This window comes from Rhipicephalus microplus, chromosome 8 (genome assembly GCF_043290135.1).
Source record: "Rhipicephalus microplus isolate Deutch F79 chromosome 8, USDA_Rmic, whole genome shotgun sequence".
NCBI lineage: Eukaryota > Metazoa > Arthropoda > Arachnida > Ixodida > Ixodidae > Rhipicephalus > Rhipicephalus microplus.
The window spans coordinates 92,560,089-92,584,927 of record NC_134707.1 but is presented as its reverse complement, the minus strand read 5'-3'; the positions used below and the strand labels follow the sequence as shown (position 1 = coordinate 92,584,927).

The 24,839-nt window shown below is 46.3% G+C and overlaps 1 protein-coding gene across 1 annotated transcript in view; it reads left to right on the top strand.

Annotated features, from left to right (window-relative positions):
- The first annotated feature begins 12,939 nt into the window (after window positions 1–12,939).
- The window catches only part of LOC119163902 (dehydrodolichyl diphosphate synthase complex subunit DHDDS), a 67,874-nt gene continuing 55,974 nt past the window's right edge, over window positions 12,940–24,839 (top strand). Inside the window, exon 1 of the mRNA XM_075870682.1 lies at window positions 12,940–13,037. Within this exon, the coding sequence (XP_075726797.1) occupies window positions 13,010–13,037 (28 nt within the window). The 5' untranslated portion in view covers window positions 12,940–13,009. The remainder of the gene's footprint in view (window positions 13,038–24,839) is intronic.

Genomic DNA, 24,839 nt, shown 5'->3' with positions numbered 1-24,839 from the left:
CACGCCTTACGGCGGCCCACCTCTACGTGCGGCGACAAACGGTCTCATTTGTCCACTTGCACAGTGTACCGTTCGTTTCTGCTTAGAAGGCATTCGTCATCACATTCTTTTCGCGGTATTTTGTGAGTGCGCCCACGCTCTCATTCTTGGGTGGGATTTCTTGTCTTCTGCGTCCGCTTTCATATCTTGTCATCAGCGCCTGCTGCATCTAAATGCCACTGACTCTTCTCCGCTTGAACACGATGGACGCATCCGCCTTGTCACCACGTCAGATTATGTTCTTCGGCAATACATCAAAGAAATTATAAGTGTTAATTGCACCGACAATGTGGATGGTGACGTACTAATTCTCCCTCATGGCTATACCCTACATCGGGGCATTGTGATCACATTAGGATTATTCGCTTCTTCGATGGGTCTACGTACCTAACCGCCATAAATCAAACGCTCGAGTGTTTACTGCTCCCCTGTGGCTCAAGAGTATCTTGCGCGGTCGACAATGAGCCTGTTGCGTTTGTTACTCTTCCGAACATCAACCACAACGATGTCCCAAAGTCACAATCACTGCCACTCAATGCCTCTTCCACACCTGTGTCGGCAACCATAAGCACTGACTCAATACCTGATCAAACGGAAGATTTGCGCGCCCTGTTAAATAGACACCGTTCTCTATTTGACGTGAACTCGCCCGCCCTCAGCATGACTACCACCGCTACTCACAGCATCCAGACTGAGGGCTCTCGTATTGTACATCGGCGTCCATATCGCGTGTCTAAGGCAGAACGCAAGATCATCGAGGAAAACGTCTCAGACATGCTACGACACAACATCATACGTCCTTCCTCGAGTCCCTGGTCATCCCCAGTTGTTCTCGTTCAAAAGAAAGATGGGACAGTGCGTTTCTGCGTCGATTACCGTGCGCTAAACAAAATAACGCGCAAGGATGTTTATCTCCTCCCTCAGATCGACGATGCACTGGATTCATTACAGGGCGCAGAGTATTTTCCTAGCCTCGACCTTAGGTCAGGCTACTGGCAGATACTAATGTCGGAGGCTGATAAAGAGAAGACCGCCTTCTCAACGCCAGATGGGTTGTACGAGTTTAATGTGATGCCTTTTGGATTATGTAATGCGCCCACTACCTTCGAATGCATGATAGACGGCGTATTGCGAGGTTTAAAATGGAAAACGTGTCTGTGCTATCTCGATGACATAGTAGCGTTTCCATGCACGTTTTCGCAGCATCTACAATGTCTTGACGAAGTCCTCACATGCCTTGCAAAAGCCGGTTTACAACTTAACACCGAGAAATGTAGCTTTGCTAGCAAGACAATCAAGGTTCTCGGCCACCTTGTCAGCAAAGAAGGAATTCGGCCCGACGCCGAGAAGCTTGCCGCCGGCCACGATTTTCCTCGTCAAGTATGTCAAAAGGATCTGCGCAGCTTTTTTGGGTTATCTTCTTACTTCCGGCGCTTCATACGTGGCTTCGCGGAACTTGCGTCTCCGCTCCATCAACTCCTCGCAAAGAACGTCCCCTTCATTTGCCCTCACGTCGGATCTGGTACTGTGCCACTTCGATTCCACCGCACCCACCATATTCACACCGACGCAAGTAGTCATGGTCTTGGTGCGGTACTCTTGCATCGTGACAAAAATTCATGCAATCGCGTCGTTGCTTACGAAAGTCGTGCTCTTACCGCTCCAAAAAAACTACACTATCACCGAGCAGGAGTGCTTTGCTGTTGTTTGGGCAATCTAAATATTCCGACCATATCTTCACAACCGTCATTTTACCGTCGTGACCGACCATAACGCCCTATGCTGGCTTTCATCGCTGAAAAACTTATCGGGTCGCCTCGGTCGCTGGGCGCTTCGCTTGCAGGAGTATGATTTCGATGTCGCTCACAGATCTGGGAAGAAGCATCAAGGTGCTGATGCTCTATCGCGCGGTCCTTTGCCCAGCAGAAGCCACTCACCACCGATACTCCAAAACGACAGCACCTCTCCAATCGCAGCGCTAAGTTCATCACCTGCCACCCTATCCGTCCTTGTTTCACAACAACGTTTCGACCCATACTGCCGCACCATTGTTGACCGCTTGACCGGCTCTACTACTTCTACAAACACCAGAATCTGTCAACAACTTAAACAATTTAAGCTTGTCGGTGATGCTTTATGTTACTACATCTACCACATTGATGGCAACAAGTTGGTACCCGTCATCCCAAGTTCTCTGCAACGTGAAGTTCTGGAAGCCTTTCATGATGATCCAACCGCCACTCATCAAGGCTATGTCAAGACTTACGACAATATACGACGTCGTTGTTTTTGGCCTGGCCTCTCTTCAGCCGTCGCTAAGTACGTTGCCTCCTGTGTCCATTGCCAACGGCGAAAACGATTGACAACTGCTCCGGCTGGCTTAATGCAACCTCTTTCTTGTCCCGCCTCGCCTTTTGAAGTCGTTGGAATCTACTTGTGTGGCCCTCTTCTTATATCATCCAATGGGAATCGCTGGATTGTCACGGCCGTCGACGACTTTACCCGCTACGCAGAAACAGCTTCTATACCATCTGCCACTGCCACTGAGATCACTGATTTCTTTCTTTGCCACATCTTTTTGCGTCATGGAGCTCCACGCATTCTTCTGAATGATCGTGGCAAAGTATTTCTCTCTTCCATTGTCGAGCAAGTTTTGCGTGCCTCGAACACTGTTCGCAAGGTCACTTCTAGCTACCACCCGCAGACCAACGGATTGACTGAACGGTTTCATTGGACCCTATTGGACATGATCGCCATATACATTCACCCCAACCACACGAACTCGGTTGCTATTCTACCCTTCGTGACATTCGCTTATAGTAGGGTTGTTCAACGCACTACCAGCTTTTCTCCATTTTTTTCTCGTCCATGGTCGCTTGCCGAGTTTTGCTCTGGATGTCTCTTTCCTTTTGGCCCCTGCACCCTCGATGGCTCCTTTCTCTGAAGAATTTCTATCTCGACTCGCACACTGCCATCACCAGGCCCGTGGGAACACTGGCCTCTCTCAAGACACTCGAAACTCTCACTAGGACTCGTCTCGCCGTGTTGCGAGTTTTTCCCCTGGTGACGAAGTTTTTCTATGGAATCCACTACGCGTCCCTGGCCTATGCGAAAAATTCATCAGTCGCTTCATTGGGCCGTACACGGTGGTCGAACAGACATCTCTTGTCAATTACCGCGTTTCTCCTCTTAGCGCTAATCCTGATCATCGTTGCTGAGGAACAGAGATAGTGCACGTATCTCATTTAAAGCCTTATGCACGACGCATTTCATAATACTGTCAAGCGACCAGGCGGCCACTTTCACCGCGTGGGGGAATCAGTGTGAGCACGACAAGCGAATGACTCTTTATTCGCTTTGAAAACATCATCACCTCTACATCTTTTTCATCTGTAAATATCATCACCAGAGTGATTTAGCTCGAGCCTGGCTGAATAAAGCGGTTCCTCACAAGATATATATATATATATATATATATATATAATTAAATTGACGCGTGTGTACTGGAGGACAAAAACGACGAATAAGGGGATTTAGAGGACATCATGTAGTGGAGCTCTGGTTGAAAGAAGACAAAGAATGTGAGTGATCTTGCTGTTCGGCTGCTGAGAATCACTGCGTTCACGTCTACCTGCCTTTTCATCGCGCTGTACCGCGAAACTGGTGGAGGTGCTGGGCCGCAACCCTACCTAATGCTCCATACTCCCACTGAGTGCCGTTAATCTAGCTTGTGCGCATTGCCACCCATTGCAACTCTCGTGCACCCGTTCAGTCGGCGGCTGATAGGTCTCGCGCCAGAGTTCACTCCTTCCACGAAACCTCGCAGGTGCCAATTACCTCTCCAAATAGCCAACGCCAGTCCGCAACCGGGGCCCCAAGGCCCCCCGCCGACACAGCCTTTACAGGTAACCATCTTTTAACCACTAGTTCCCGATCACTTTAGTGGCGGCGCCCATGAAGATGTTGACGACTGGCTTGAGCATTATGAGCGTGTTGCGAAGAATAATCTTTGGCCTGAACATGAAAAGCTCGCACGCGCCTATTTCTTTCCTTGACGGCGGTGCGAAAATTTGGTATGAGAACAAGAAAGCCAGTAGGTTAACATGGGGCGACTTCCGATAACAACTTGCCGACACATTCAGCAATGTCAATCGACGCGACCATGCGCAGCAGCTGTTGGAGCTACGGGTTCCAAAACCAAATGAAAGCGTTGCTATGTTCGCTGAAGATATGACTCGTCTTTTTCGTCGAGCTGACCCGAACATGAGTGAAGACAGGAAGTTGAGCTACCTCATGCGTGGCGTTAACGAGCAACTTTTCGCTGGGCTACTGCGCTACCCTCCAAGTACCGTAGTTGACTTTATCAAGGAGGCTACGGCTATTGAGCGAACCCTTCTTGAACGATGCAGGCAGTATCATCGAATGACTAGCAGCGCCCCAATCAATGCTGCAGCCATACCTGAGAACCAAAGCTCCCTGCGAGACTTCATTAGAAGATAGTTCGCGAAGAGCTACAAAAGTTCCAGACTCCGGTTGCTCAAACCCCCATTGCGTCCGTCGCTGAACTGGTACACGCGACGAAATCCGCCACGCACTTTCTACTGCTGGTCCTGATGAAGAGCACCATCGCATGAGCTACTCCAACGCTCTCCGACGTTCACAATCTGGTATATAGCCACGATACCACCCAGTGCCGACGGCCCCTTGGTCACCGCCGCAAGAGGAGACCCTGAGCCGACCGCCAAGGCAACCGACGTACCACCAGCTGTCCACAGCAGTACCATGGACATCATCGCAAGAAGAGAGGCTCAGACGTCCACCGCTCCGAAGAACAGACGCGTGGTACACAAGCGATCGAAGTCCACTATGCTTTAACTGCGTAGGTGCAGGTGATATTGCCCGTCATTGCTGGTACCGCAGTGATTCGTTCCGCCCTCATCGAACACGGTCTGACGATTGACGTGCGAACGAAGAATACCTACCACGCCGGGAGGACGCCTCTTTCCAAGAAGCCCGTTCTTACATTTATGACTACCGTACTTCTGACGAGGAGGCAATACCTACCCGCCAGCCAGGTTTGGGACATATATCCCGCTCATTCACTTTCGTCACACCGACGTACCTCCACGGACCTTAGCGCAAGAAGGTACCCAGCCCGCGCTGGGGAAACTGCAGGCAGCGACCTCCGGGGGTAATGTTGCAGGCCATGAAGATGACGATGAAAATCCCCCATTACGCGACGCTGTAAAGCCGACAAGACATGAGAGCGATGACATTGTGACCACCGACCTTAGTGTTTTTCTTGACGGCCAGAAAGTGACAGCCTTAGTCGACACCGGTGCCGACTTTTCTATTATCAGTCTGGACCTCGCCATCCGCCTCAAGAAAGTGAAGACGCCGTGGACAAGCCCTCAAGTAAGGACGGCAGGTGGTCAGTTATTGATGCCCCCTGGAAGGTGCACAGCGAGAATCGACATAGGAGGTTCTTCTTTGGTCGCGTCGTTTGTCGTTCTCGCCGCATGCTGCAAGAATCTAGTTATTGGTATGAACTTCTTACGAGAGTACGTCACCGCCATCAATATCCAAGACAGTTTGTTTATGTTCCGCAACAGTTCGGGCGCACCTGATTGTCAACAGGCGCGACCAAACCAGTTGCGTCTAACTGATGACAATGTGGTTCTCCCTCCTCGGTCATGCACGCTTGTTTCTGTGGCAGGCGCTGTCCAGTTTGACGGTGAAGGAGTTGCAGACCGAATAAGATCGCTTCTTCTCTTACACGGCATTTCCGTCGCAAGATGTACTGTCAGTGTCGCCACTGCACGCACGGACTTGCTTCTGGCAAATTTTAGTGGTGAGTGCCGGCACCTTCCAACAGGCATGGCCGTCGCTTACTTCGACGATATCACAGACGCAGAACGCTGCTTGGCAGTAATCGACGAGGCGCCAAAACTTGATTCAACACCAGTTCTCGATGTTAGCACTACTTTGCCTAAGAACAAGCGAAAGAGGCTTCTTGAGCTGCTGGCCGAATTCAAAGACGGCTTTTCGACAACATCAAGAGTCGGCCGCACGCCTATAACCAAGCATCGGATAACTACCGAGGACATGGTGAGACCAATTCACCAAAACCCCTATCGCGTGGCTCAAAAATAACGCGAAGTGACACAAGAGCAAGTCGACAAATTGCAGAATGATGACGTCATTCAGCCCTCAAAAGGCCCCTGGGCGTCACCTGTAGTCCTCGCTAAAAAAAAGACGACAGTCTGCGCTTCTGTGTATGTTACAGAAAATTCAATCAGGTGACAAAGAGAGATGTGTATCCACTTCCTCGTATAGATGACTCTCTCGACAGACTTCCACATGCTCGTTACTTTTCATCGATGGACTTGAAGAGTGGATATTGGCAAATCGAGGTAGACCCGAGAAATCACGAGATTTGTGATACCAGATGGCTTATATGAATTTCAAATCTTGCCCTTTGGTTTATGCTCAGCACCTGCTACCTTTCAAAGACTTATGGACACTGTACTTGCTGGGTTGAAGAGGGAAATCTGCTTTGTCAACCTTGATGATGTCGTAGTTTTTTCCGCAACATTTGACCAGCACCTTAAAAGACTTGAGGCCGTTTTACAAGCCATGCGTTCTGCGCGCTTGACGTTGAAGCCCGAAAAGAGCAACTTTTGTTACGAAGAGCTGCAAATTCTTGGCCACGTTGTCAGTCACGGAGGTTTTCGTCCTGATCCTGAAAGATCGCAGCTGTTGCACAGTTCCCGGTGCTGACTGAGCAGAAGGTTGTCCGACGATTCTTTGGACTATGTGCGTATTAGAGACGATTCATAGCGGACTTTGCATGCATCGTATCACCGTTAACCTGCCTCACGAGAGAAGATATTGCCTTCCACTGGAGAAATGAAGAGTAAGCTGCTTTTAAGAACCTGCGCCAGTGACTACAGACGCCTCCAGTGCTTGCTTACTTTGATGAGAAAGCCCCAACGATGCTCCACACTGATGCCAGCAATGTTGGTTTGGGAGCTGTGCTTGTGCATCTGCAAGAAGGCACAGAAAGAGTAATCGCCTATGCAAGCCGAACACTAACACGCGCCGAGACTAATTACTCCACGACTGAGAAATAATGCCTCGCCGTGGTATGGGCGGTCACAAAATTTCGCTCGTATTTATACGGCCGCTCTTTCAAGTCATCAGCAACCACCATTCACTGTGTTGGTTGACAAATCTTAAAGATCCTACTGGGCGATTAGCGTGTTGGACATGACGGTCGTACACAGTCAGGGATCCGCCACATGGACGCTGACTTTCTATCCCGCTCACCTATTGAATCGGCAACTGAATCCGATGAGGAGGAAACAGCATTTCTCGGTGTGCTTGACCCAACCGTCATAGCGCAGTAACAACGTCGTGACCCTAAGTTACGTGCCCTAATTAACTACCTGAACAGAAGATATCAAAGGCACCAACTGTTTTCATAAGAGCACTGTCATCATTTTACTTACGGGGCAGAGTACTATAGAAAAGAAACTTCTCTTCAACTGGATCTGCCTATTTGCTCGTCATCCCAGCAGTCCTTCGCTCCGAAGTACTCGACGCATGCCACAATGAGGTGACTTCAGGCCACTTACGTTACACGAGAACGTTGGCTAGAGTACGGACGCTACTACTGGTCAGGACTGACCATAGCCGTAAAGCACCATGTTCGTACTTGCCTCCACTGCCAGTGACGGAAGTCACTGCCGACTAAACCAGCTGGCCTGCTGCAGCCCGTGCCGGTCCCAAAAACATCATTCGACCACAGGGGCATGGATTATTTGGGCCCACTTCCTACTTCCACTGCCGAAAACTGCTGGGTTATTGTCGCGACTGATTACCTTACCAATTATGCTGAAAAAAAGTATATTCCGGTAGGTACAGCAGCGGAGGTGGCATAATTTTTTATCGAGAATGTTGTTCTGCGGCATGGTGCACCAAGCGTCGTAATCACAGACGGGGGAACCGCATTTACGGCAGCTCTTTTGAATCAAGTCCTCATGCTGAGTGGAGCAACCCATCGTAAGAACACCGCCTACCACCCGCAAACGAACAGGCTTACAGACAGTATGAATAACAAAATTGAAGACATGCTTTCAATGTATGTAGACGTCAAACACAAAACTTCGGACGACATTTTGACATATGTTACGATTGCAGACAACACGGCCAAGCAAGAAACAACCCGGATGACCCCATTCAGCCTAATTCATGGAAGAGAAGTACGAACGATGTTAGATGCGATGCTAGCGCACGAATGCCACGACATTGAACCGGACGCCCCGATGTTTACAGAACCAGCGCAAGAAGCAAGGCAACTAGCACGCTTGCGAATCCAGCAGCAACAAGAGTACGACGCAAGCCGGTACAATTCTCGCCGCAGAACAGTCACTTACCAGACTGGCGACAGAGTATGGGTTTGAACACCCATATGGAAATGAGGACTCTCCGAAACGCTCTTAGAGGGCCACTCACCAGGTTCGACAATTTTGAGCTGACAAGCACAATGCGTAAACGAGGCGTTCATGATGCCGTCTGCCAAAATTTGCATCGCTACGCGCCGCGGAAACGGGTCGAATTTCAAGATGAACGCTGCTCCCCCTCCCCTCTGCCGGCGCACGCCTAGAGAATGAGGGCATGACGTGGACGTATGAATGCACCTATGTACACGGCAATGCAGTGACGTTGGTCATCTACGTAGACGACTCTCTCTGACGTTGTCAGCAGTATACCACGTGACATGGCAAAAATCATTTAAGACAAAATGCGTAGATTATATATTTGTTGCTTCAAGAGATTAATAAAATCTGAAATAAATTATGAGACGCAATAAAACTTGTACGCGTTTTTCTTTCATTTTTCCCCGTGAAATACTACGAGAGGCGGAGCTAATGTGCCAGCGTTTCGCATAAGTTCGTGTCCCTGCTGTCAGCGCAATGAGCAGACGACCGCCGTAGAACGCTCCTACGCATTTGCGCACTCATTGTGCTCATATACAACGTTCTTAGCCAGCGTTTCCAAACCATCCCGCAGAAACAGGCAGAAGGCCACAAAATAACGTTGGTCAACAAAATAACGCTGCTCGCGTGCTTGGAGGTTGGACTTCTTTGGGCACGTAATGCGTACGTCAACTCATGGTTGGATGCTGGAGAGGGTGGGGCAGAGATTTGGCTTGCGAAGGCTACGCGAAGGGTCGGGAATGGTTTTGAGCTCGCCTCCTTTCATCATCGTTTCGCGCCGATTCAAAAAACCTGTTTTCTCCGCCCGTGATGAACCGATTTGAACAATTTTTGTGGCAAAATGTTCCTCATCGGAAACCCAACAAATTCCACTGTCTAACTAAAATTCGGTATGGGGCCTGGTGAATAACTACAAACTTTGCCCACATACTTTTAGGTGCGGGAGAAAGGTACGGCTACTGAAACAACGAGAAAAACACCCGTACGGCGAAAAGAGTAATAGTTATATCATCAGGGTTTTAAGGTCCCAAAACCACAATATGATTAGGAGAGATGCAGTATAGTGGAGGGATCCATAAATTTCGACCACCTGGGGTACTTTGACGTGCACCCAAATCTGAACACACGTGCCTACAGCGTTTTCGCCTCCATCGAGAATGCAGCAGCCACCGCCGGGATTTAATCCCGTGACCTGCGGCTCAGTAGCCGAGTGCCCTAGCCACTAGACCTACAAGGCGGGGCTGGTTGGTAGTACGGAGAACAAAGAAAAACACACAAACACATAGTTCTGCTATCTTATTCACAATGTGGTCGGTGGGTTTGGGGCACTCGTTGGCTATCCCAGACATTTCCTGACCCTGTCTAATGGACCGCAACTAAAACAAAAATGTAATCACACTCGAAATTAGTCGTTGAAGGTGTATTTTCTTCTCGCAAGGCTGTTAATTGGACATGTTTTCTTCTGGACCAAACTACTTGCGTAGAGGTGAGGCAGCTACTACAGCCCGGTTGCAAGTCGAATCCTCATGTGGACGTCACACGCTAGAAGGTGCCACCATAAGGTCCCGGGGCCCATACCATCGCGAAGGCTTACCGCTTTTCGGGTTTTATTTGGCACAGATAGTACATCGTCTTGTTTGTTAGGTCGTTAGACATGCGGAAGTCTTTTTCTCGTACGGGGCGAATCAAGTGTGAACACGCGAGCGTACAAGAGTGTCTACTTCCACCTTCAACACCGCACAGTTTGGCCACGGGTCACGGCTCCGCGGGTCGCCTTTCGCGGGTACTTCGGGACTAGCGCGTAAGGGCAGTAACAGCTGTAGGCGGGGCCTTCGCCGCGTCGTCTGCTAGAGTGCGGCGACTTCCATGAATCGCGCTTGCATTGCGGTGGAGCTAACGTCTCTCTAGCTATGCGCACGCAAATTAAGAATCAGCACGACGGTCGATACGCCCAGCGAGAGCGCCTCGTGCTGGCCATGTTGCTTCTCGCGTCTTTTCTTTCTTTTCTGGATGCGGTAGCACAAGTAATAAACCTTGGCCCTTGCATGGGTAAAGTCTCAAAGACCGGTGGCACTCCCATAACTAACATACTTAGCGCTTTTGGGCTAACCAGAACATTCCTACGATGAACATGCCTACGCGGTATTTTAATTCTTACGTTTGGGTGAAGTGCCTTTACTCACTACAACGCCTCATGACTTCAGTGACAGCGACGAGAACAGTCAATTGCCTCCACCTAGTGTAAACTAAGCTTGTTCAGGTAGCACCAGCAACATTTATTATTAGAGGACTATGTAATGCCAACAACATTGCAGCTAATATTCATAACGAAGAAAACGAATGAAAACAGCAAGAAGGTACTGTGCGTGAGGTCCTTGGTCTTTGAAGTGCTCTCTTATGACTGTAGGTGTATGAGTCGGTGTTTATTGCATCAGAATTTGATGGTTATACAATGGCTTCTGTCTGTTTCGACAGCTTAGTCGTAACACAAATGAAAAGACCTGTCTGTACGCTTATAAATGAGCTATAGTAATTTCTGTTCTCTCGACAGTGACGCTTAAAATATTTAAAGCTATCGTAGGAAAATGTAGTGCCGTGTTGTTCTGACAAGGCACCGCCATTACCAAACGTGCAGGTCGCGATACGTACGCGAAAACAAAAATACTTCTACCACCACACTGACGTAATAAGCAGCTTGAATGGCATGCAGTCGCACACGTCAAGCCTCTCGCAGGTTATCCTCTGACCGTGGCCGGCATGTGAAGGCGCGCATTTATAGAGGCACTGTTCTACGGATCGCGGCTGCGCACTTTACTGCTCCGAGTGCGAAAACAATGATCATTGAAATGCAACATCACAGCTCATTGAGTATGCTTAATTCCATCTGTGTGTGGTCCTGCTTCGGAAGACGACTAAATAAAGGAACTATACAGGGCATATATGCTGTTTCTTTCACTTGTAAGAAATGCGCTGTCGACGACAAACGAGGGAAAAAATGTGGGGTTGCGGAAAAGGATATGTTACAAGTTAGTTCTTCATTTGTCACCTTCTTCTGCTAACTGCTTGACTTGGCGCTTTTTTTTTCAACTTTCTAATTGTCGACCATCTAGAGTAACAGGCTGGCCTGAGAATGCACCTCCAACTTTCTTGAGGTGTCTGTGCTTAAACTTTGGTTGCTATGAGAGCAGAGCTGTATTGAGAAGCGTTGAAGCAACTTCGCACTGAAATACGTCTTGGATATGAATGTCTTGTTATAAATTTCTTGGGTCTCTAAAAGCGCAACACTGCTTAACAAATTTATAGTCAGATTTTGAATTCTGGGTATCTACACTAGAAGTTTCATAGATTACCGATAGAATACGCCCTCGTCAGACCTTCTTTTCTGTCTATGTTTGCCTTATGTGTGGCCGCTCATGCAGTGACTGTTTCGCCAACTTGGCTACCAAAACTTTGCTGTACAGGGAAGTAGTTTAGAATTGTTGAAGCAGTTCTCCTTTGAAATTCAAACATAATTGACATGTCCACTTGCTACAAATTTATCATGGAACCCCTGCAACTATGCTGTTATTTACCAACAACATAAATATTAAAAAAATAAAAACTGATATCATTCGCTAAAACTTCCACAGTACAACTCTGTCTTGGTAAAACATAATAAATGAGTGCTGATCGCCGGCTTGTTAGTACTGCTTGAAAAAAGTAAGAGACCCGTACGCAATATAGTGGATTGGCAACACCAGTGTTCATTACAGGCAACAACAATAAGTGCTCCTTATTATTTGTCCAGTGAGCGCATGATTCGCCTAATAAGCTTTTTTGGTTTCTATTGCGATAGCTACGTGAAATTATTATAGTGCAATGACGGTGTGTTTTGAGTGCATGAAGTATACTAGAGAAACACACGCACATATCCTCACTATACATCATGGTTTGTACATGACTTTGTTTTTTTATTTCGGACTATTCATATCATGCAGTGTTCCGTACTGTTTCATTCTCAAATTGTGTGACTTATTAAGCAAGCGTACCACTGCCGCGCCATATTTAGTCGTCTAATTCGAAAGATGTTCATGTGCTACTACCTTAGGTGACGTTCCTTTCTAAATAATAATGACCCTCGTTGAACTTCATTTCGGAAAAGCTTAGAAAGAAGACAAGTAATGTAATGATATTTATAATTGAAAAGAGTAATTCGAAAAGGCAATAAACCTGCAGTCAGTGGTTGAAAGCAGCAAAAAAAAAGCAATGCGTGCACTCACACGTGTAGCTGTCGCTCTTGTTTGCAGCCAGGTAACGGTGCTGTCATGCTACGACTGCAAACACTTGCGTCCAGCTGACCGTTTGCACTATTCGTGTTGTTTGTTCGCAATTAGTGTCGATTCTAACTCTCCCAGATGTACTAGTAGGCACTGACGTGTCAGGAATGAGACGATGTAGAGAAATGGCCTTACTTGCATCAGACAACAGACATGAACATCTCCGCGAGTGAGACAACAGGTACGTTAAACAAGTATTTACTAGAACATCTTGTTATACTGTACACAGCTAGAGACGCATCAACTGTCGGCAAACAAGGACAGGGGAACTAAATTTTTCCCAATATTCTACGTCCAAGAAAAGAACTTTGACATGTGAATGTTTAGCAACCTGATTAGAACAATGGTTGAGAGTAACTCTTCAGTGACGTCAGTTACTTGTTATGGCAACAGGTACAATCACGGTAAGTTATTTATTGAAGTAACGGATGAACTAACTCTCACATATCTGTTATCTTCACTTCATTTTAATAATACAAGAGAAAGCTGTCTGTTTTGAATGTTTTTGAAAACCATAATCGTGACTCAAAAAAAATTGGAGTGATATTACCGTGACAGCCTCCTAGTGGAATACTCATCGCTGTGCTAAGACAAAAATAGTATGGAAAAAGGAGGAGGAGGAAGAATGGAGGAAGGACAGGAAGGTTAGCCAGTTCTCAAACCGGCTGGCTACTCCGTGCTTGGGAAGGTGGTTAAGGGTAATAAAAGATGACCGAGAAGAGGCGTTGAAGAAAAAAAAGGAAGAATGTCAACAATACAATTCACGACGCTGCTTACAGTCTGTCTCTATGACCACTTGCCATCAAGAAGCGCAACAGCGCCCTCAACGCTTTGCTTGCCGAGGACGGTCTCGGCCAGTGTCCTAATATCCTTTCTTCCGACAATTGGCGATTGTCAAGTCTATCAATAACTTTCGGACGTCCTTGGCACAGTGAAGCGAGGACACCCGAAGAGAAGATGGGAAAATCTCTCCACGCAGCCAAAGTTGTTGCATGTAGGGCTGTTGGCTATTCCGATTAAAAACGAATAAGCATTCGTAAAGACGATCGCTATCTAGCAACGGCACAAAAGTATGTCTTCAGCTCTGCTTATTCCTGTTGGAAGGCGGAGCTGTAGGTGAGGGTTTAATTTATGAAGGCGGACGTTGGTAAATCCCGCCGAATTCCACTGAGTAAGTGTTAGTTCTAGTGCAATTGATTGAAGCTTTGTAGCGGCGTTCATTCTTCATAATCGTGTAGCGGCGCAAAGAGAATCATCGTGGGCAGACCGGGCTGCTTCATCTACGCTTACGTTACCATCGATGTTGCAGTGGCCTGGTATCCATTCACATGCTTTGCAATGCAGTTTCTCTATAGCCCGGTGACGAAGCAGTCTTATTTCAGCGAATAGCTATTATTTTGCCCATGACGATACGGTGAGGCGATGCCCTGGAGGGCTGCTGTACATTCGTAGAAGATTGATCATGCCTGCTGTGGTTCTTCTAACGGGAACTCCAGAGTGGCGCGATTGGCGGCGAGCTCTGCAGCCGTGGATGATGTGAGTTGCGATGACTTGAATTTTATTGGGACGGACTTCTGACCTACCTCTGCACCTGTCAAGCTTGCTGAAGTAGCTGACCCATCTGTGTAAATGTGAATGTGTTAATGCGGCCACCGTGTTTCTCACGCAGAAACAGTAGTGTTGGTCTTTTTAAGACCAAAATTGACAAATTCCTTTCTTTTGAATTCCGAGAATGATTATCAGGGCTTCCAGGGAGTGTAGACACCACAAAAGTAATGGTGGTCTTGTTGCGTGCGTGAAGTTCTTGGGAATCAACGTGCGATGTGGAGGAATAATAGTTCAGAATGCAGAGCGTGGTCTTGAAGATAGAAGAAAGGTGAGGTGATGCGGTTGACTCCGGGTGGCATGTCTTATGTGCATTCCAAATCATCGACACGAACGTGGGTCGTGATAGGGTGTTCACGAGCGATTTCGACAGTCGCTGCTGAGGATGCGCGTCTCGGATGCTCGAGGCATATTCTCAGTGCTCAAGCTCCTCTTGACTAGAGGACATGTACGTTTGTTATTCGGGCCTTGCCGAGCACTGGCAGGCTGTAACACTGAAGTCGAGAAAAAGTGCAGCATACAGTTGAAGCAAGGCTCGTACCGAAACACCCCTTGATTTTTTCGCAAGAAACATTAGGACGTGGGTGATTGTGGTAATTTTCTTTTTCATGCGAGCAATGTGAGGGCTCCAGGACAACTTACGATCTGTTATTACTCCCAAAAAACGGAGGGTATTTTGATAGCTGATCGTGTGTCTATTATTTCTGGTGAGGTGTGGGGTCATTGTCTTGCGCGTAAACGCAACCAGTGAGCAATATTCAGATGAGAGCTCCGCTCCCCATTGTTGAAGGTAGCTTGACGTGAGGATAGCCGCTCTCTGAAGCCTGGCTCGTACGTGTAGGCGCTAGAGCCTTGATGCCCAGATGCAGATTTTGTCTGCGTAGGTCGACAGATGCACGGACTGTGGCAGGACGTTTACGAGGCCGATGAGTGCAAGGGTGAAAAGTACGGGGCTTAGAACACCACCTTGAGGTACGCCGTGATAAGTATGATGGTGCCTTGTTGCACCATCTTCTATATGAACGAAGAAGGTTCTGTCCTTCAAATAGCTTTAGATCCATTGGTAAGCGCGGCCTCCCAATCCAATGCTGCCCAAGGTGTCCAGGATGGTGTCATGTAGTACTTTGTCATATGCAGCCCTAATATCCAAGAAAAATGCCGCTGATAACCTCTTTAGGATTTTTGCTGTTGCATAGACGTGCCAAGATCAACAGCATTGTCTATAGAAGGCCGCCCACGTCGAAAGCCGGTCAAAGCATCGGGGTATATTTTGGTATGTTCCAAGTACCACTCCAGGCGAGTCAGTGCCATTCTTTCCATCACCTTTCCAAAACAGCTGGCAAGTGCAATGGGACGATAGGAGGCCATGTAGATACGCGATTTCTCTGGTTTGAGCAGAGGCAGAAGGCAGCTGCACTTTCATGAAGAAAGAACAAAACCAATGCTCTACGAGTCATTATATACAGTTTGTACGTGGTGAGCAAGGGCATGCAAGTGACTCCATTAGGTTGCACCCGTATCAAGGTGATGGTATACTGTCAAGCTCGTTGCCCTGCATGTAGGTGAGAGGGCTAGCAAAACCAGGGTGGTTGTATAAAGTGACATATATCATTCTCTCGCACTTTAGGAGATGTGGCGTAATTATAAATTTCGGCAGCACGTTAGTTCTCACAACCGGCGATAAAGCCGGCGATAAACATTCACCCGAAAGTTATCACCCCATCTCTCTCACGTGCATCTGCTGCAAACTCCTGGAACATATAATCGCTTCTCATGTTTTCAGGCACTTAGAATCTAACCATTACTTTTTTATCAACCAACATGGATTTAGAAAAGGTTTTTCGTGCGAAACACAGCTGCTGGAATTTACGACAGAACTACATTGCAACATGAACAATAACCTTCAGACTGACTGCATTTTTCTCGATTTTTCAAAAGCATTTGATCGTGTACCCCACTGTCGTCTGATTTCTAAATTATCTTCACTTCGATTAGATTCGCTCACTTTATCTTGGCTTCGAAACTTTCTTTCACTCCGCCAGCAGTTCACGGTAATAAACAATAATCCAATCCCCTCTTTCCCACGTAACCTCAGGTGTATCGCGGGGGTGCGTACTCGGCCCCCTGCTGTTCTTATTTTATATTAACGATTTGCCAATCAGCACCTCATCTCGCATGCGAATTTTCGCCGATGATTGCATTATATATCGCTCAATAACCTGTACCGATGATCACCTAACACTGCAAAATGACCTCAACAAGATTAATGACTGGTGCCAAAAATGGCTTATGTCGCTAAACAAGCAGAAGTGCAAAATTATGTGTTTTACACGCAAGCAACATATTTCTAGCCATTCGTACATAATTGATGACTACCCTCTGTCGTACGCATCATCCTACAAGTACCTCGGTATTCATTTCACACCAAATCTTTCTTGGTCACACCATATCACCACCATTTGTGCGAACGCTTCAAAATCATTGGGTTACTTACGCCGCAACTTGCATAGCTGTCCATCCCATGTTCAGCAGCTAGCTTATCAGGCTTTCGTTCGCCCACAACTTGAATTCGCCGCATCGATCTGGTCCCCATACCAAAATTACTTAATCAACATGCTTGAAGCTATTCAAAATAGGGCAGCCCGATTTATCTCACGAAATTACGACTACCATAGCAGCATAACGGAAATTAAGTTTTGCCTTTCTCTTCAACTGTTGAGTACTCGGCGGGATATTTCTCTCCTATGCATCTTCCATAAGTATGTTTACAGTAACAAACCATTCCCATTTCAACTCGATAAACCTTGCGTTACGTCTCGTAGGCTGCATAATAACTTAAGTTTCACGCGATTATATGGGTCAACGGACGCCTTTAAATCATCGGCTCTTCCTCGCGTCGTCCGCTTGTGGAATGATCTCTCGAATGACATTGTATATCAATCAGACCCCGAAAAATTCAGACAACTTCTTCACTCTTTTTTTCAGTCATAGACACTTCGATTGGTTCCTTTTTACAAGTATTTGTTGCACCTCCTGTATCGTTCCAGTGTAATTATATTCATTCGTTTTTTTTTTTCCTTTTCCTCCCGCTTACAGCTTAGGGCCTTGTGTTCGTTCAGTAAAGAGCACGCGCTCTTCTTTTTTTTCTTATCGCTTCACACTTTGTGACCGCCTGCATTTTCCTACTTTATAATGTTCTTATTTACACGAGAAAAACTCTCTTATCGCCCTTTATTATCCTGTATTTCCTAAATAAGAACAAATTGCTTTCTGCGCGCTGCTCTAAAATATTTTTGGCTACGTGTGTGCTAGGTGTTTTTTTGTAAGTGTATTGCGGATATTTGTTCTTCTCCCACCAGCAATGTTCCGATGTGTAACTTCAAATGACTTTTTGTACATTCTCTCTTTAGTGACATATAACGCGTTATTTTTTGTTGAGTTCTTTCAAAGTTTGATGTTTCCTTGCGGTTCTGTCGCGACACTCACCCTTTGTAACCCCCCTTACACAATGCCCTGCAACAAGGGCCTGTAAGGTATTTTAAAATAAATAAATGAATAAATATGCAGAAGGCAGACCCCCACTTCACATATCGCTGTGCACTTGCCATACGATCGCGGACCATTATTCTTGGAAGTCGCCGCTAGCCGCTGTGTGAGAGGCACGCATTTAGCAAATTCGTGGTTCTTAACCAGTCGTTTTGTTACTCCTCTTTCAAGCTTTGTGCGCTTGACGTGGTGCTGCCATACCCTGCGAAATGAACCCACAATTTGCAAAGCGACGGTTCCACGTGATGATAGGATACAACGTATGTGATGGTGTGCTCATGTGTGCGCTCATTTCATGCTTTCACAAGCTTACATTTGTCTCTGACTACAACCCTACGCCCCGTGTTTACATCAAAGCATGAGGTTGGTACAGGGTAGACAATGTGAGTACTCATACCAGATAACTCACCTGCTCTGGTTTGCTAAGAGGCTGCGGTAGGGGAGAGGCCCACATTTGTAGAGAATTCTTATCTTTGCGCTATATTTTCCTTATGTTTATGTACGTTCGACGTGCGTTATTAGTCTACGAAAAAGGTAACAGTGTGAAGATAACTACAAGATATAACAGGAAATACTGACCTTTGTTCATCATATGATCTTACTGTGAAGGCAAATAAGGAAAACGTGAATAAATAGTAAGGATAACTTGTTAATACGGGATTCAAGGCTTTTTCCTTCATATGCGAGCACAAAATTTGTGCCATAGTGCTGTTGATAGGACTACGTAAGCATTATTTTGATTATAAATATAAGTTCAATTTTCTGCGTGTGCCAATTACAATATTGTCTTAAGGCACTCCGCGGCATAGGGCTCTAATTAATTTTGTGCACGTGAGTTATACATTCCACTCCGATAGGCCATGAAAGAGGTCTATGACCACTGTCGCTTGGGTACATATCATCATCATCATCATCATCATTTTGACTACGGCGAGTGCAGGAAAAATACTTGTTCCATATACCGCCAGTCAACTCCGTCCTGTGCTCTCTGCTGCCACTTTACACCTGCTAAATTCCTAAACTCCCCCCTAACCCTGTCACTCCTAACCCGCGTGCCTTCTCTAGGAATCTAGTCTGTGATGCGTGGGAGCATATACTGACAAGCTAATCTGCTTGCTGCACAGGGGCGGCTTATATGTTCCATACATTGAGATGACTGAGCAATTCAACCATGCTGATTCATTCAACGGAAGCCCTTGTGTTGTTTATTCATTTTCTCTCCATCTCTTTTTTGTTCGCTTACATATTTTTATTAACTTTATTTCATACTCAGAAGGCCACAAGGTGGTATGAACAGGGGCGACTTTTGTCAAACGTATTTGTCAAACGCAGTCAGGCAGGCAGCAGTGTGTTCGATTGCAAAAACGAAGGCAGGAAGGTAGTTGCCGCCATTTCTAGCTCGTTGCAAATGAGAAACATAACGAGAGCTTGTGCGGCTCAAGGGAGTTTTAATAATAAAATTATGAATGAACTAGGCAGATACAAAACAGGGCGACAAGAAGGGTCCTTTTTAGCAAAAACGAATTTGTTAGCATTGAAAAGTTTTATTGTAATGTTCTAAATGAAAGCAAATACCATGACATTTAAGCTGGTAGATTTAGGTTAGCTTTCATTAAAGCCAACTTGACCTATAGTCATTAAAACCCATCATCATCATCATCATTATCATCATCATCATCATCAGACTGACTACGTCCACTGCAGGACAAAGGCCTCTTCTATGTTACGCCAGTTAACCCGGTCCTGTGCTTGCTGCTGCCAATTTATACCCGCAAACTTCTTAATCTTATCTGCCCACCTAACCTTCTGTCTCCCCCTAACCCGCTTCCCTTCTCTGGGAATCCAGTTAGTTACTCTTAATGACCAGCGGTTATCCTGTCTACGCGCTACATGCCCGGCCCATGTTCATTTCCTCTTCTTTATTTCAACTATGATATTCTTAACCCCCGTTTGTCCCCTAATCCACTCTGCTCTCTTCTTGTCTGTTAAGGTTACACCTACCATTTTTCTTTCCATTGCTCGCTGCGTCGTCCTCAATTTAAGCTGAACCCTCTTTGTGAGTCTCTAGGTTTCTGCTCCGTAGCTAAGTACCGGCAAGATACAGCTGTTATATACCTTCCTCTTGAGGGATAGTGGCAATCTACCTGTCATAATTTGAGAGTGCTTGCCGAATGTGCTCCACCCCAGTCTTATTCTTCTAGTTACTTCAATCTCGTGGTTAGGCTCTGCGGTTATTACCTGCCCTAAGTAGACATAGTCTTTTACAACTTCAAGTGCACTATTACCTATCTCGAAGCGCTGCTCCTTTCCGAGGTTGTTGTACATTACTTTCGTTTTCTGCAGATTAATTTTAAGACCCACCTTTCTGCTCTCCTTGTCTAACTCCGTAATCATGAGTTGCAATTCATCCCCTGAGTTACTCAGCAATGCAATGTCATCGGCGAAGCGCAGGTTACTAAGGTATTCACCATTAACTCTTATCCCTAACTGTTCCCATTCTAGGCTTCTGAAAACCTCCTGTAAGCACGCGGTAAATAGCATTGGGGAGATTGTGTCCCCCTGCCTTACACCCTTCTTGATTGGTATTCTGTTGCTTCCTTTGTGAAGCACTATGGTAGCAGTAGATCCCCTGTAGATTTCTTCCAGAATGTTTATATATACTTCATCTACGCCCTGACTCCGCAGTGTCTGCATGACGGCTGATATTTCTACTGAATCAAACGACTTCTCGTAATCTATGAAGGCTATGTATAGTGGTTGGTTATACTCTGAGCATTTCTCTATTACCTGATTGATAGTATGAATGTGGTCAATTGTTGAGTAGCCTGTTCGAAATCCTGCTTGTTCCTTTGTTTGATTGAATTCTAATGTTTTCTTTACTCTGTTAGCAATTACCTTTGTAAATAGCTTGTATACCACAGAGAGCAAGCTGATCGGCCAGTAATTCTTCAAGTCCTTGTTATCTACTTTCTTATGTATTAAGATGATGTTAGCGTTCTTCCAAGACTCTGGTACCCTTCCCGTCAGGAGACACCTCGTAAACAGGGTGGCTAGTTGTTCTAACACAATCTGCCCTCCATCTTTCAGCAGATCTGATGTTACCTGATCCTCACCAGCAGTTTTGCCTCTTTGCATGCTCTCCAAAGCTTTTCTGACTTCTTCTATCATTACTGGTGGGGTGTCATCTGTGTTACTGCTAGTTCTTATAGTATTAAGGTCGTGGTTTTCTCGGCTACTGTACAGATCGTTGTAAAACTCCTCCGTTATTTTAACTACCCTATCCATATTAGTAGTTATTTTGCCTTCTTTGTCCCTTCGTGCATACATCCGACTTATGCCTATTCCAAGTTTCCTCTTCACTGATTTGACGCTTCCTCTGTTTTTCAGAGCGTGTTCAATTCTCTCCATGTTATACCTTCTTACATCGCATACTTTACGTCTATTAATCAACTTAGAAAGCTGTGCTAGTTCTATTTTGTCTGTTGTACTTGACACTTTCATGATTTGACGCTTCTTAATTAGGTTCTTCGTTTCCTGGGAAAGCTTGCCAGTGTCCTGTCTAACTACCCTGCCTCCAACTTCCACTGCACCCTCCCTAATGATACTCGTCAGATTATCATTCATTGTATCTCAGCTAAGGTTGGTTTCCTCACTAAGAGCCGAGTACCTGTTCTGCAGCGAGACTCTGAATTCCTGTACTTTCCCTCTCAGTGCTAGCTCATTGATTGGCTTCTTGCGTATCACTTTTTGTCGTTCCTTCTTCAAGTCTAGGCGAATTCGAGACTGTACCATTCTATGGTCACTGCATTGTACCTTGCCAACCACTTCCACATCCTGCACGATTCCAGGGTGTGCAGTCAATTTAAAGTCTATTTCGTTCTTATTTTCGCAATTAGGGCTCCTCCATGTCCATTTGCGGTTTGCTCGTTTTCGGTAGAAGGTATTCAAAATCCGCAAATTATTTCGTTCTGCGAATTCTACTAGTAGCTCTCCTCTGGTGTTTCTAGTGCCGATACCATAATCTCCTACTGCCTGGTCTCCAGCTTGCTTCTTCCCTACCTTTGCATTAAAGTCGCCCATCACTATAGTATACTGTGTTTTTACCTTACTCATTGCCGATTCCACGTCTTCATAGAAGCTTTCAACTGAAGCGTCATCATGGCTGGATGTAGGCGCGTAAGCCTGTACTACCTTCATCTTGTATCTTTTGTTCAGTTTAATTACAATACCTACCACCCTTTCATTAATGCTATAGTATTCCTCTATGTTACCAGCTATGTTTCTGTGAATAAGGAACCCTACTCCCAGTTCTCTTCTGTCTTCGAAGCCCCGATAGCAAAGGACGGGCCCGTTCTGCAGCACAGTATAGGCCTCATCTGACCTCCTAACCTCGCTGAGCCCTATTATATCCCATTTAACACCCTCTAGCTCCTCGATTAGTACATCTAGACTTCCCTCACTAGATAAGGTTCTAGTGGTAAACGTTGCCAAGTTCAGGTTCCAAAGGCGGCCTGTAGTCCAGAGATTCTTAGCACCCTCTGCTGCGTTGCAGATCTGACCGCCGCCATGGTCAGTTGCTTCGCAGCTGCTGGGGACTGAGGGCCGTGAGTTATTTGACGTATGCATGTGGGAAGTAGTGGCCAGATAGTGCACCAAGGTGGCCAATCCTTCTCTGGTGAGAGCGTGCGTTCCCGGCGGTGGTTACCGGTGAGGCCGCACCCCAGGCCTCTTAATGCAGTTTCATCAACACGTGGATTTTTTTTTGCCGGTTTGGAACTGCGCGGCACGGTGATTTGAACCACGGACCTCTTGCCTGCCAGGCGGATGCTCTAACCACTACGCCATCACCGCAACCGCAGTTCCATATAGCAGTTGCCGAATAGGCAGATGATAATCAGTACGAGATAAAATAATCCTGCTCATTTTTGCATTTCACCACACTAGCCTATACGTCCAGCTAAGAAAAAAACGGCCAAAAGAGCTATATGCTTAATATCCCAGTTGTTGTCACACAAATGTGATCAGAGCCGATGATGCTACATACTACACTGGGATCCTAGTACAAAAATTATTCTCAGTTTCTTGACTTTTGAGTCGGTCAAACAGTAAAAGTTGGTCGTTCTCATTCTCTCACTGTCATTTCGGGGCAGGTTTGGAGCAATTACTAATAAAAATTGTTTGGAGCAGCATGAAACAACAATTCTTTTTTTGAAGCAATTTGAGCAGCACTTTCGTCACTGCCCACTAGAAGTACAATGCTGAGAGCCACACTGCGAATCGGACTTAAATGATATGATCATCAATTAAGATAATGCTTTTATTTTACGTTAGAAAGGTGAATTTTTGTTTTCATAAATAAGGGGGCGGGGGGCTACCATCTACGGCAGCTACGAACCCTGAGATCCGATGCACCCATCAGCTGCCCTGCTTTGCTTACCTGCAACGATGCTCACATAACTAGGAAGACGCTCGCATACCCCCAACGAGGATGTTCTGCCTTTGCGGGTGACTTCTCGTTCACATGCTTCGGAGGTTCCCCTATGTATGGTAACAGTGACGCCGCGGGCTAGTGTATTTACGGAGTTGTCCTGCCGGCCCACAAGCCCGCAAATGTCCCGCTGTGCTGCATCCTGGGTTAATAAACCCGTGCTTGTTGACCTGATGAGAGTGTCGTTTCTGCACCATGTCGGAGAATTGGCTGTAGCGTCTACATACGTGCGCGACGGCAATGAAGAACGACCCGTCTCTTCCCGGTCGCCTCGTACTTCCACAAGGAGCACTGATGTACTGGCACAAAGTACAGTCCTTCACAGTCTAGCAGTGCTGTGCTGGAGATGGTTTATGAGACTTAGGTGACAGACATTCCATCGATAACCACTGCAGTTTTGAGTGCCCAAGCACCGTGAACAATTACTGCATTCTTCAAAATATGCTAAATAACCACAAACTTATTCAAATAAGCAGCACTCTCAATACGAGGGTTCCAATTGGATTTCTATAAATCATGCTTTTTAGCTTCCGTTATAAAGCTGCAACAGTTTGCATACATTTTGGTTCAGCGAACTTTTACTTTAACCAACTTTTCCCTAGGATTATGTGAAGGTTGCTTCAAGTGAAGTTTCCCTGTATGCAGTTTTGTCTACGTTAGGCTGAACGGCAATAGCATACGACAGCCCGGGCCCTTAAAGTGCTCCACACCTATTGCATCCTCAGGGAGCCCGAAAAACAAGAGAAAGACATCTCCTCAGTGCAAGCCACAGCTCCACATCCAGCAGATGGCTATGCTATATGCGATTATGAGTTCAAATCAGTGCCACCGATTGGAGGAGACAGAAGAGGGATCAAGAGTGCCAGTATACTTGTGATGTCATTGTGTTCTGCACATGGCTGTCGTAACAGTGTGTAAGTGTGAAAAAGCGAAGCCCTACCAAAGAAACAACGAAAGAAACGGTTGAGAGTTCTGTGCTTTGTGGCCCCTCTACTGTCCCCTTCTCTCCACTGCCCTTACTTGCACTTACAATCATGTTGTACCAACTCGCTCATTCCTGCATTCTTCCATGTTATAGTGTTTTTGCCTGAATTATGCGAAGCAATGATAGCATACGACAGCCCAGGTCCCACAAGTGTTCTGCACTGAAGATGTTTCCATCCTGCGAACAATAAGTTTGCAATGATACTACTGTGAACAGTACCACTGCAGACAATGAAGAATTAACTAGTTTCCAATCAGTCCTATCATTAATCATCATCAGTCCTATCATCGAAAAAATGAGGTGGCTTCGCTCCACAGAGTGTTTTGCTCCGTCAGCCGCCATGTTTGTTTTGACATCCC